Genomic DNA, 14,416 nt, shown 5'->3' with positions numbered 1-14,416 from the left:
GAGGGCAGAACCAATCTAATCTCCCCCTTCTCTCCTCACTCTTTCCCACCCATGGAAGAAATCCTAAATCAGACTAAATCCCATCCAGATGAGCATTACCTGGAATCCATCCAACATGGCAGGGGCAGACCACCTGTGGAGAGCTGAACAAACTAGCTGCACATAGGATAATCCAATAGCCTGCCATGATCACATCCAGGAAGGCAAGGGAGGAGAGGGGACAAGGGGGAGAAGAGGTGAAAAAACATAGGAAAGAAATTTGCTCCTGGTCCACAGTAGAGATTGATGGGTAGAAGAAATGAGATTTCCTCTAGCTCTTTTAAACTTTCTCCCATTTTTGCCAAAATGCTTAGCAAGGAGCTTGTTGGTTCATAAACTAAAGAAGCTGAATAAGTACTTAATGAACAAATCAACAAACAGATGAACAAATCTGTTGATCATCATGTTGACTCTTTTTGTGGTTCTGGGTGTTATGAACCCCCAAAATGAGATGCGCTCCCTGGAAGAGAAGGGACAAGGACAGGGTTCCTCCTGTACACTCTGCCGAAGCTGCCTCCACACTCCAGACCAGACAGGCAGAACAGTGAGAACAGGTGGCAGTACCCAGGGTATTTCCTTCTCCCAAGGAACACAGGACCATGCAGTTATTTGTCCTTGGCTTCTGAGAACTTGAAGTCTAACTGAAAAAGACAGTAAATGCTCATATAGAACAATTATATGAATCATACAAATCAATAAGTAATCAACCTTAAGTAATGCAGGGAGAAGTATGATTATAATTAGAAAAAAGAAAAGAGACATGAGTGGAGCTGGAATGATCCAGAAACCTCCATTAAAGAAGTAGATCTAATCTTGATGTGGAGAACAGGTTCATTCACATGGCAGGGGAACTTGGGTTAATTTTCTGGACCCTAACTCCCATCGAAGGCATCAAAGTGTTATTTTCCAGATGCATGACCAAGTCCCCTTTCAATTTTCCTCCTACAGTCTGATGGCAGGTGAGATTGAGATTTCCATCACCATTAGAGCAGAGGGGGACTCCACAAAAGGCAGTGCAATTTGAGTGCTGATGAGGCCAACAGGTTGGATTCTGAAGGTTGTTATTGCTGCCAGGCTGCAACCTAGACATATAAATTTGCTGCTTCAAATGTTCCATCAGGAGAATCGGCTGGGGAGCACTAATCCCAAGTGAAACCGTCTTGATTACAAAAGAAGAAATGACAACTCCATATCATTTAACTGCTGAACCTTCCAATGAAATACAAAGCGGCATTGAAGTTCTCTGCCTGTAATGCCATGGTTTAAGTAGTTAATCTTATTTTAGCTGAATGGCATGTTCATTACAGCAAATAAGTAGGTAATGTGTGGGATTATCGAACAGGAAAGATAAATTAAACCAGTTATGGGCATCGTGTTGATGTTTTTTAACTGTCCATGTTAACTTGGTATTTTTCAACAGTCAGATCTAATAAACACCCATTTAGCAAGATTAAGCCAATGGGACTCTTGCCCAGAAAAGGTATTATGTATGACTTCAGATGCTAGTTTTAGGGGTAGCAGTTCATGATAGCCAGCACAGGCTCCAGCCTGGGATTTCCAGTGCTCAAAGGGAGCATTCCTACATGTAAGGTAGCATTCTCACTTTGCACGATAAATTACGTTTTTATCATTTATACTTTTCATGGCAACTGCAGATCTTTTCTTCAAGGTCTCAAACAGCCCTTGGATCTGCTATGAAGACACCTATGACATAATACAGTGTTGTTCAGGAATGTATTTTGTCATCTTTCCTCAAATAAGCATTACTCTGACTCTAAAATCATTCGTTAAACTTTGGGTACAAAAGACAAAGGCGATATTGTCCCTGAACCGGAAGAGATTACAATCTAATTAGGAGAGGAAGGATAATCACAAATTAAGAACCTTGGAAACAAAAGGAAGGGGTATACATCAAGTGCCAAGTTGCATTTGTACATAGTGTAGCTCATAGGGAAAAGATGGCAAATACTTACTGAGCAGTATGAAGTACTAGGTTTTTGTTATAATGTTATAGGCTCTTTGTATACCTAATCTTATTTAAGTTGAATAATAATCTTGTGAGGCAAATATTATCACCTCCCATTTCACAGGTGTGGAAACAGAGACTCAGAAATTTAATCTGCTTGTTCAACTTTGGGGAACAACAGGAGTTTAATCCCAGGTTTGATTTCACAGTCCTTGCTTTCTCCTTATGGCAAGTTGCCTCCTTAAGGAATACAAGATGGTTGGGCTATAACTCAGTGTTAGAGGGCTTGCCCAGCATGCACTGGGCCCTGGGCTCAGTCTCCAGCACTGCCAAAAAAAAAAAAAAGGGCCAGAGCAGAAAGAAATTATAAAAGATGTCAAGAAGGAAGAAGGAGTGGAATTGGATCTGAGTCAGAACACATCTTTGACCCAATTTAAAAGTGATAAAAGCTCTGAGGAGTACAACACATCTGTCAACTCTGCTTTCAGAAACTAAGCCTAATGGATAATTCAGAAAATTTCCCTTTTAAAAAGTTTGTATCCATTCACACTCTCCCCTTGTGAGGATGGCCTGAGGCCTGAGCCTAAGTAACTCCATTTTAAAAACTCCAGTTTGAAACCTGCAGTCTGTCGAGGCTCGCCTAATGGAGCCCTCCAGTATGGCCCGCAGACACAAACAAGTTACTTCCCCCGACCCTGATAAACTCAGAGTGAAGCCTCTGGCAGGCTGTCCTTGCCTGATAAGAGGGAAAGACAAAAAGATGAGGGTGGGGACTGCCAGACCAGAAGTTTTAACCCCAGGGTTAATGATGTCACTGAGAAATCCTGGTGGTAGCTGATAAGGATTGAAAGGGAGGTCAAAAGCCCCCAAATTTAGTATAAATAATAGAGCAAATAAACAGATATTCAGCCATCTGACACTGATGCACACAAGCTGGAGAACCTGATGAGGACCTGGACTGACATTCCATCGCTTGTCATCGTTTGCCTAATCCTCTGCGTGGTCCTCACGCTCTCAAACTCTACAGCCACATCTTGACCCTGGTGAAAGCCACAATTTCTCCCTAGGACTGCCTCCTCAGCCGGCCATCAGCTCCACCCCAGGAGAAGCCTGCCTTGGTTCCTGATCTGATCACCAGGGTCTGAGTGAGTGTGCATCTGCTGGACATAAAGCCTAAGGCTTGAGACTTTGATCTGACACTTGAACTTATCACGCAGAGGGAATGTCTGTCATTAGTCTATCATGATTAAGTGTGTTTGCAGTGCTTAGAATTAATTAATCTAGAATTGTTTGCTGTTTATTGACTATGTCTATTGCAGTGCTAGCATTAAGGATTGTCATTTTCTTGATTAAGAACCTATAGAGTGAAATTGTATTGAGCGATTTGAGTGAATAAAACATTGGAAAGGGCAGAAGTGTATAGACATTCTTTATTTCTCCTCCTGGACTGCATAAGTCGCACCTTTTGCCCATTGCGACACCCCTCAAGTGATTATTCTTATGTCAACACCAGATATTACCATTCCTTTTTAAAAACTGCCAATCCATTACAATGGAATACAAGTTTGCAATGTAGCTTTAATATGTGAATGGTTACAGGCTGGGGATGTGGCTCAAGCGTTAGCGTGCTCGCCTGGCATGCGTGCGGCCCAGGTTCGATCCTCAGCACCACATACAAACAAAGATGTTGTGTCCGCCGAAAACTGAAAAATAAATATTAAAAATTCTCTCTGTCTCTCTCTTTAAAAATAATATGTGAATGGTTAGGTTGAACACCTATTTATTTTGTTATGGGCTAGGCTATATGGGCAATAACCAAATAACCATTTTGCCCTGAGACTCCACGTCATATAAGAAAGTTTCTCCCATAGAAAGCTACCTGTGTACCCATCAACAGTTTTTTTAGCATAGCATGCTTGACAACACAAAATGGCAATTCTTATACAATGTGGAAGTGTCCTCTCTTTGGTTCCCATTTTTCTTGGACAATGTACCCTGTCAGAGATTGTCTAGATGCTAGTAACTATTCTTTTTTTTTCTAATTCTTTTGTTTTTCTAATTTAATCATTTTAGAGTCTTGAATGAATCTTTCACATTTTTTTAAATTTTTTTATTATTAGTTGTTCAAAACATTACAAAGCTCTTGACATATCATATTTCATACATTTGATTCAAGTGGATTATGAACTCCCATTTTCACCCCGTATACAGATTGCAGAATCACATCGGTTACACATCCACTTTTTTACATACTGCCATACTAGAGTAATTATTCTTTAACTTGTACCCAACTAGGGATGTTTTGACCCACTCCCTTTTCTGCTTATGATTTTAGATTGAGAAACTGATGTGACTCCATTTTTGAGAAACCAGCCTCTACCTCAGAGCAAAGCCTGTCCAAGAAAGGGGGCGTGACCCTTGTCCTTGGAAAAACCCACAGAGCACTTCCAGGCAGATAGCCACCCTGCTGAGTTGTTTGTCTGTAAATAACAGGAGAGATCTGCGGGTGCCAGGTGTCACTGACTCAATCAGGCTAGGTGAGGACCCATAGCAACTCCCTAGCAACCACCAATCTGCTAGTTCATGGTGGTTGATAACATGTTGGGAAACCATGTAGTTTAGCACGTACACCCCACATGGCTTAAGCCAATCAGTTCAAATGAATCCCCCTCTTGTACTAGCCAATCACCCTTACCCAACTTGTTCCCGCCAGTGAATGTGCTAATCATGTTTTAGAGTTGTTTTATGATTTTCCCATGGTGTGTGATGATTTGCTAAGAGATGCTATGATGTTTGTGAAGTCCCTGCCTTCCCCAAAGACTGTATAAAACTGCTGCAAACCCTGGGACCTCTCAGCGTCACCAATTGTTGTGTGTGCACAGAGGACTGAGCTAGCTTGCAATAAATGCCTCTGGGCTGCTTACATCGATCTTGGTCTCTGTTGGTCTTTTGGGGGTCCCGAACTCGAGCTTATCAAGATCTCATGACGTTCATTTATGGTTTTAAATCATAGCAACAGGTATTTATGCTTTAATATGGTTTTGGACTATAAAAGGTGTACTCAAACCCTGGGAGAGGGTCAAAGGGTACAGACTTGCAGCCTACCCCTTGGTCTCCCAGCTAGTGGATCCAGAATGCCTGCTGGTGAATAAAGTTTCCGTCTCCTACTTTAAGATGGACTCAGTGATTTCTAGTCAGTTGACTGGCTGATGAGATGAGCCAGGTTCAAAAGAGCTGACTGCAACATTAAATTAAGAAAATGGTGAAGAAATCACGCAACACACAGACATGAGTTTCTCAGGTCGAGGGTGGGACTCTAGTCTACGACCTCAAGGGTCCTCTTCCTCAGTGGAAGGCAAGAGAACGAATGCACCCAGAACCTCATTATTTATTCGATAGAATATTCCACCCAAATAAGGTAGGGAATAGAATTTCAGAAGGGGTTGGTTGCCCAATCCCATTTGGTAACACTCAAGCCCAGAGCTGAAGCACTTCCTTGCTGAGTGAAGGTAAGACCCACTTGCTTTGCACAGCACTTGGCGTTCGAAGCCGGTTCAATACCTTCATTACTCAAGACTGAAGTGGGCTGCTTTGCTTGTGCGCAGGGCAGCCCCCTGACAGTGATTTATTGCAATCTCGCCTTAACAATCTCTCTACTGGTTAACTTTCTTTGTGTTAGAATTCTCTACACCTTTTCCTTTGCTGTTTTTCTATATTTACCTCCAGTTAATTTTTACTTTAAATTTTATGAATTAAAATTATCTAATTTATAGAATGCTTTATATATTAAGTAACACATTGTTACATATGTTCCATATTACTTCTCCCATTTAAAAAAATGATGAAAGTATTTTGGTTTTACACAGAAAAAAATTCATGAGTTTTTTTCCTTATAATTTCTGCAACAGCATCCTGGAAATATAGCTATAATGAGAAATAATCTTCATAAAGTAGATAGCTTTCTAAAAATGATAGTTTAAGTGATAAGGGACAGCCAGGGCATATTTGCAGGATTTTTAAGTATCCTCCAGGACTACAACCCTGCAGTTATGCAGAATCAGGACTCCAGTGAGGTTCAGAGTATTAAAGTGAAAGGACAGGTGATGCTTGATGGCTATAGAACTAAAGGATACCTCAGTTACACAGATTTTTTTTTTAGGACCCCAAACTCCTGGAATAAAAAACTCTCACATGCTCAAATTATACTATTTTTAGCATCCTGATGGAATGAGTTCACAAATATTGCATTTCAAATTTTCGTCTCCATATTTTACAGTGAGATTCAGTTTCCTTTTTGTGCTATGTTCATTGGGTCTGAAATTAAGAGAACGCCGACTTTGACTCCCTCCCTCTTTTGCCTTAATCTACTTAATGATATTTGGGTTTAAATTTACCATCTCACTATTAATTTTATTTGTTCTATGTGCTCATTTCCTTTAAAAAAAAAAAAAGTTGATGGACCTTTATTTTATTCATTTCTTTTTATGTGGTGCTGAGAATCGATCCCAGTGCCTTGCACATGCTAGGCAAGCATTCTACCACTGAGCCACCACCCAGCCCCCCTCATTTCCTTTTGATTTGGCTATATTGATATTTCCTCTTCTATTAGTTTAGTAATCATACTTTTATTTTTCTTTTAGTAGCTAAAGATTTCAATATTAACCCTAATCTCCAGTGGTACTTGGACTTTGTTATCTTCTTTGCAAATAATATGACAATCTTAAAACACTTTAGCTTCAAGAATCCTGTTATGGTTAATTTTGTGCATTGACTTGAATGGTCACGCTCATTTCACACTGTTCCTGAGACACTGGATTGCAGCAAAAATAAGTCCTGAGTGGATGGCAAAGTCCTGGTGGGCAAAGCACGCCAGGCATCACAAGGTCAAACAGACCTTTAGCTCTTTCCACAATCTCCGATATTTCCTAAATGCTCCCCCAGTACACATACAATCTAATAATGCACAGTGAATATGCTAGTCACACAGCTTCATGACAAATGCCCCCAACTCCCCCTTCCCACATAGATTGCCACCCCTACATGGAATTCCCCTATACATTCAGAAATCTCAGGGTAGAATTGTGAGTGGGATGAGCATAAATTTAATATAAAGATATATTTGTTCATCTACTCTCTTCATGTTGTCTGCATCTGATTTTTTTCTGCCCATTCCACAATTACTATTAATTCTTGAACCCCATAATGAGAGATGGCATGTATATGGAAACAGGGAGAAGGGTGCTAGATTTTGACTAGTATAAATAAACATGGTACCTTATTTAGTGGATGACAGCCAGGATATAAAGAGGATTCAAAAAGCCAAGGTCAAGTCCTTTTGTATTTCAGCTCCTATTACTTTCCTGGAAATACCACTTCATATGAATGCAGAAAATAAGGTACTAACCAGAGAGGGAGAAGAGAGAGACTCTGGTCCTCTCTGAAAACAGGGATGGCTACAAGGCTTGCTGTTGTGGCTACCGCATTGAAAGATACACACAGTTCCCAGAGCCTTCTGCTACCTTCTGGTCTCCTCCATTTCAAAATTATTAGCTGAATAAACAGATAATAATTTTCAATCCTGCCTATTTACACTCTAGTTGTATACAATTATTCCAGACATTCCAAACTTATTTCCAATGCCCATTGGGCAAATCTTTTGGATAAAATCTTGAGTATTGTAATAAGACAACAGAATAATTACTACAGTATCTGACTAAAATGAACCTACCTTTCATTTTAAAGGGTTGAAAAAAATTTTTAAACACTTTTTTATACCTTTATTTTATTTTTATGTGGTGCAAAAGATCAAACACAGTGCCTTATGCATGCTAGGCGAGTATTCTACCACTGAGCCAAAACCCCAGCCCCTGAAATATTTTTATTGTATTTGGGTGCTGAGATGGATTTTTAGAATACCTCTTTATCATAGGAAACTCCAACTTTAAAAATCATTACTGAAGAACTTCACACTTTAAGAAGCACAGATTAGTCAAATTATCTTTTAAAATTCCTCTTTAATTCCAAGGAGACAAAGTTCCTGGTCATTAAATGTGTTATGTTTAACTAACATTTATCATAACCAATGTAATAATTTAGAACAAGCAAACTTGGAAGAGTTATACTTTGAAGTGCTATGTGTGCAATAGAGTATAGGCCAAAGCCCTTTTAATAATCAATATGATCATTTTTGAAAATTTTTAAAAGATAAGCAGAATATATAGTAGAGAAAACATTTGATTAGGTGTCTCAACCCTCTATGAATATTCTGCTTCCCTAGCTAAGAAGACAAGGAAGTAAGTCACATACTTTTTAGAGACATCCATGTAGTGGCCAGAAGGTCAGATTAGATGGTCTCTAGGGATCTGTCCAGCTCTGGGATTATATATGACCAAATAACCTCTATGGTTTCTTCTAGCTCAGAATATACACATAATTGGAACTACTTGGAAAGCTGAGGCAGGAGGATTGCAAGTTCCAGGCTAGCCTGGGCTACTTAGTAACATCTTGTCTCAAATTTTAAAAAATAAACATTAAAAAGGGATGGGAGGGCTGGGGATGTGGCTCAAGTGGTAACGCGCTCGCCTAGCATGAGTGAGGCACTGGGTTCCATTCTCAGCACCACATAAAAATAAAATAAAGATATTGTGTCCACCTAAAAACTAAAAAATAAATATTAAAAAAAAGGGATGGGCTATGTAGCTCAGTGGTAAAGCACTTGCCTAGCAAGCACAGGGCCCTGAGCTCAATCCCCAGTACTGCAAAAAGAAAAAACAAACAAAAAAAAAGATATATAATATATATGAGAACACATACCTACACACTTAGATACATAAATAAATATATGTGTATTCTACTCAAATCTTTAAAACAGCTTTTGGATATGTCAGATATCCAAGGATATATAATGGGAACACAGTTTTTCCCATTTAAAATTGTTTTACAGGTTAATAGTATATGTTTGTTTTCAAAATTCATTATGGGTGATGTCTATTTTTTATTTGAGGTCATGTCTTTGGACAGGAATGCAATCCTAACTACAATGTTGTTCTGGCACATTTCACTTTATAAGGAGTACACTGCAGTAAAAAGTAGAGCCCATCCATGAAACATTAGAAAATGCTGGTCCCAACAGAAGTAACATTTGCCAACTAAACTTTGATGTTATTCATTGATTTAGAATTACATGTTAAAATATCTAATGTGATCTTCACCACTCAAATTCAATCAAAAAATAATAATAATCCAAAAGCACATTTTTATTTGCAGTAAAGTTATAAGACAGATGGGCACTTAAACTCAATACATGAAAAACTTAGATATGATGTTAAATTACAACTGAAGTTTCCAAAAATGTATTTAAAATCCAATTACAGCATTGTAATTTCCTTAAATTACTTTATTTTAAAGTGTCAAAAACTTAAAGATGTTCTTGTGTTTATACATAAGCTGTATGTCTCAATTCAGAACTTTTCCATCACTACAGAATGAAATACCCCCTTTAGTGTAGCACTTAATTTTTATTTTTTAAAATCTACTAAGGCTGATGCAATTTCTAAAGAGCAATGACTCCACCATAAAAATATTAAAGGCTGTCTTTTCTTTTTTAAAGTGCTTATTAGCTTTATATCCCAAAGCAATGGTTTTTCCAACATATAATATTGAAAGGTGCTCACAAAGTCACTATGTATATACTCAAATATGTCATTTTTCTAACTTTGAACATAGTAAACTGGTTTCATCTGCATTAATGAAGATTGCTTTCAATGGCCCTCAAACACATGCTTCAAATCAAGACAGCTTTATTTGTACCAGCAGTGGGAATAGTAACAGCAGAATGAACTGCAGCATAGTTTAAATAGATCACAGTAGACCACGAAAAATGGTAACAGCTTTTGGATACGTCAGATATCCCAGGATTAGCCTTCTCTTCACTCTGCGTATGTGGTAAACACTTAAAAAAAAAAAAAAAAACTATTAAAACACTCTCTTAATTCTCTATGGAGCATTTTTTTAGTGTATAAAGAGTTCAAACCCTCTTACTATTTAGCTGAACTCTCCTTATACATAGGAGCCTTCATATTCTCAACATTTTTTTTTTAAAAAGCCTATTTTCATAAAGAAAGCAAGAAGGAATTAATAAATGAAATTTTCAATTCTACAATCCTGAGAAATAAAATCATAAACAATTCTAAAATTAAATATTTTTTTAAAGGCTGATACAAATATTCCAAAACAGAATTCGTTTTCTGAGAGTGAAAAGTTACTTCATTTTAGTCATATCATTTTTACCTGATTTACACACTTTAGGACAAAAACTAAACATCATCTTAATCTAACTGCTTCCTGTGTGAGACTATCATCTGATTCATGTCTCCAATATGTACCATTCAATAGTCTTACAATGAGCATCCCCTCAGGTCTGTTTTCTCAGCCTGAAGTTTTGTATTCCTCCTTTCTCTCCCTCCAAAAATTCCTATATATCTCAAGAGAAAATTTACATTAAAAAAAAAAAACTCACAATTTAAATACAATGTGATAATACTACATTTGATTTAAAGTTTTAATAAATTATAAATTGCCAAATAACTTAATGTAATTCATAATGCAAATCCCTGGTATAAAAAAAATCCATCGTGCCCTGAATATAATAAAGCAGTCCAGTGAATTCAAATTACTTATGAAATAAAAGCAAAAACAAGATGTAAAATACTATTTATAAAAGTCAAGTAAGAAACCAGTTACCATAAATCTTCTTACAAAGATAAATGTTATGTGGTTTACCACTTTGAAAAATTGTTAGGAAGGGCTATAATTAGTGGTTTCAAAAATGATTTTAGGGAAATCAGAGTTTGAATTATGTATTATTGTCATATATGACATATTAAATATATCTGTAACAATAATACTACAATGTCAGGGGGAGGGGCATGCGTAGTGGTACACATCTGTAATCTCAATTACTGGGGAAACTGAGGCAGGAAGATCTTGCCTTCAAGGCCAGCCTGGGAAACTTAATGAGATCCTGTCTCAAAATAATAAAAATAATAATAATAACAATACTGCAACGGAGAATAATTTAAATTAACTTCTGCACTTCCTATCTTTTGGCAAGTATATTTCTTTTTTAAAGTTTTTGCTATAAGTGATTAATTTTAAATGTTTGTCTTCAAAAACTTTTTTACTTGAGGTACTTATGTTCATAGGGAGATACCAGAAGTCTCAAATAGTAATAACATGCCTACAAAATAAAACAAAGATTGTTCTTGCATCTTTTGTTATTGTAACAAATATACTTTAAAATAGACAACACTGCTATGCTTAAAAATTAAAAATATCCAATTTTAAAAAGGGGTGAAAAGGAAAAAAAATTGAAAATTCTTATTTAAAAATAAATCTAAAGTCCTTGCATTTCTTAAGAACCTGACAGTTCTTCTTCTTTTCAATCAAGTTTTATCTTCCACCAAGATAAGTTTTATCATTCGTGTGATAAGATGTCAAGTCTTCATCTTGTTGGTTTCAGTTTGAATTTTCTTGAATGTTTGCACTACTGGTACTGGACTTGAGACGTTTGGCTAGATAAGACAAAAGTATTATATTTTAAATTTAATTTTTAAACATAATTATTTATTATTTTTATGTAAGCACAGTATTTATCTATTGTTTGAATCCAAATAGATTCAATCTTCTAAATATTAAATTCCATTTTTTCTACCAACTTTGAAAAACAACTTAGTTAGAAACTACATATGACATGGCTAGAAGTAGTACCAAATAAAACAAACATAATTTATACTTTCTTGAACATCACAATCTTAAATATGTAATATAGATAAAAGCAATCTACTTAGATGATAAAAGTGCTATATAGTATAATAAAAAGTCAGTGAAGCTGGGCACAGTGGCACAGGCCTGTAATCCCAGCAGCAGCTTGGGAGGCTGGCTTTGTGAATTCAAAGCCAGCCTCAGCAACAGTGAGGTGCTACACAACTCAGTGAGACACTGTCTCTAAATAAAACACAAAATAGGACTGGGGAAGTGCTCAGTGGTCAAGTGCCCCTCAGTTCAATTCCCAGTACAGACCCCACACACACACAAAAAAAGAAAAGTCAGTGAAAACTTCTTCTGATAAAGGGTAGCTAAGAAGATTCTACAGTAATTATTATGCTCAATTATGAAAAACGGAATGATTTCCCCCTAAGATCTGGAATAAGACCAGGATATTTAGTCTTATTCAACATCATGCCACTAATTTTGTCAGTGCAATATAGTGAGAAAAAGAAAAGGAATGGTATCCATATGGAAACAAAAAAATTTGCTTCTGTTTTCAGATTAAAAAAATAAATTTAGGGGCTGGGGGTGTAACTCAGTCATAAAGATTATGCTTAGTACTTTGTGTACCATCAGTGACTTGAAAAATTGTGCTCTATATGTGCAATATGAGATGAAATGCATTCTGCCATCATGTATAACAAATTACAATAAATAAATAATTTAATTAAAAAAGGAAAAAAAAGATTATGCTTAACATGTTCAAGGCCCTGGGTTCAACTCCCCAGTACTTCATGAAAAAAAAAAAAAATCAGTGAAAGAACTCTATAAAATACATTAAATGACTTACAAAAATAAATTGTATACCACATGCACATTCACAAACATATGCACAAACACAAATATATATAGCTTCAAAGAAAATATGTGACAATCAGTTTTGATTGTAGTGCTAATGGGATTGGGTTATTGGGGTTAACAGAAAAAAATCATCTTATTTGGCATGGTAATATGTTTTATTCTTACAGTTAAATAAGAATATTTCTCATTCGGAGCTTTAGAAATGAAAAACATCAGTGCCAGTGTGAGAGTACCTTATACCAGAAAACTAGGAATCTCCTGACTCCAATGGTTTGTAACCTAGAGTAGAGGTCTGATTTGGAAGACCTGCAATGGAACTCAGGCACCATTTTTGTTTGTTTTGATTTCAAGCTTTGTAAATAATTTTGATAGTCAAGAATGAGAACCCTGCTATAGTTTCAATCGGGATGTCCCGACTCCCACTGTTCATGCAAGACTCCCACTGTTCATGCAAAATGACAAGCTGACTTCCTGGACCAGTGTGTTTGCTTAAGCCTAAACTTAAGGGCAAACTTAAACTTAAAAAAAAAAAAAAAGCCTTTAGGGAAGAAAACTAAATCAGCAGTTTGTTTTTTTGTTTGTGATCTAGCGTATTACCAATTATCAAATTACTTAATAAACTGACCAGGCAGCAATACTGGTAGGTATATATACCTACAACTTCTTGCCTCTTTAGTCTCTTCCTGATAAATCCTCATGGCCTTTAAAATTCTCCCCACACCCCACCTCCAGCAATGGTGTAGAGGTAAATTTCAACCTAAAACAGAATCATACTGTGTCTCTACCTTTACTACATACTTTAATAATTGAGTCAGGGTCAGTGTATTCTTTGAGGACATGAATTATGCCTTGTTCCTTTATTCTATTTATTTTATTTTTTAAAAATATTTATTTTTTCTTCTTTTTTTTTAGAGAGAGAGAGAGAGAATTTTTTAATATTTATTTTTTAGTTTTCGGCGGACACAACATCTTTGTTTGTATGTAGTGCTGAGGATCGAACCCGGGCCGCACGCATGCCAGGCGAGCGCGCTACCGCTTGAGCCACATCCCCAGCCCCGTATTTATTTTATTTTTAAAAAAATTTTGGTACCAGGGATTGAACCCAGGGGTGCTTTACCACTGAGCCACATCCCCAGGCCTTTTTATTTTTTTGAGACAGGTCTAAGTTCTTAGGGCCTTGCTAAGTTGCTGAAGCTGGCCTCAAACTTGTGATCCTCCTGCCTCAACCTCCGGAGTCACTGGGATTGCAGGCGTGTGGTACCGCACCCAGTTTGTTCCTTTTTAATCCCAATTCCTACCACAATGCTAGTATTGTGGCAGGGATTCAGTAACTGCTTGTTATGGTTTGGAATGTGAGGTGTCCCCCAAAAGCTCACAGGTGAGATAATACAAGAAAGTTCAGAGAAGAAATGATTGGGTTGCAAGAGCTTTAACCCAATCAGTGCATTAATACTATGATAGGATTAACTGAATGGTACCTGGAGGGGGGTTATTGGGGTGTGTGGCTATGGGGTATATATCTGTATCTGGTGAGTGAAGTCAGAATCTTTGCTTTCTGATTATCATGTGAGCTGCTTCCCTCCACACACTCTTTCACCATGACGTTCTGCCTCACCTTGAGCCCTGAGGAATGAAGCCTGCTGTCTATGGATTGAGACCTCTGAAACCATGAGCCCTTAAATAAACTTTTCCTCCTCTATAGTTGTTCTGGTCGGGTCCTTAGTCACAATAGCGAAATAGCACACTAAAACACACAGGCAAGATATTATAGGTTGTGGGCTG

General features: G+C 37.2%; 1 protein-coding gene across 2 annotated transcripts in view; it reads right to left on the bottom strand.

Annotated features, from left to right (window-relative positions):
* Window positions 1–9,787: 9,787 nt before the first annotated feature.
* The window catches only part of Ostm1 (osteoclastogenesis associated transmembrane protein 1), a 29,971-nt gene continuing 25,342 nt past the window's right edge, over window positions 9,788–14,416 (bottom strand). Inside the window, exons 6-7 of one of the 2 annotated variants that reach the window (XR_003581701.3) lie at window positions 11,426–11,577; window positions 9,788–9,956 (exon numbers count right to left, since the gene is read on the bottom strand). Coding sequence is in view for 1 of the 2 variants with exons in the window: in XM_027928366.2 (XP_027784167.1) it covers window positions 11,522–11,577 (56 nt within the window). In the remaining variant the exon portion in view is untranslated. Of the gene's footprint in view, window positions 11,578–14,416 lie in introns of both variants that reach the window. The other variant, XM_027928366.2, reaches the window with a different exon arrangement.

This window comes from Marmota flaviventris, chromosome 6 (genome assembly GCF_047511675.1).
Source record: "Marmota flaviventris isolate mMarFla1 chromosome 6, mMarFla1.hap1, whole genome shotgun sequence".
NCBI lineage: Eukaryota > Metazoa > Chordata > Mammalia > Rodentia > Sciuridae > Marmota > Marmota flaviventris.
The sequence above is the reverse complement of the archived record's forward strand: the minus strand, read 5'-3'. Positions and strand labels throughout refer to the sequence as shown.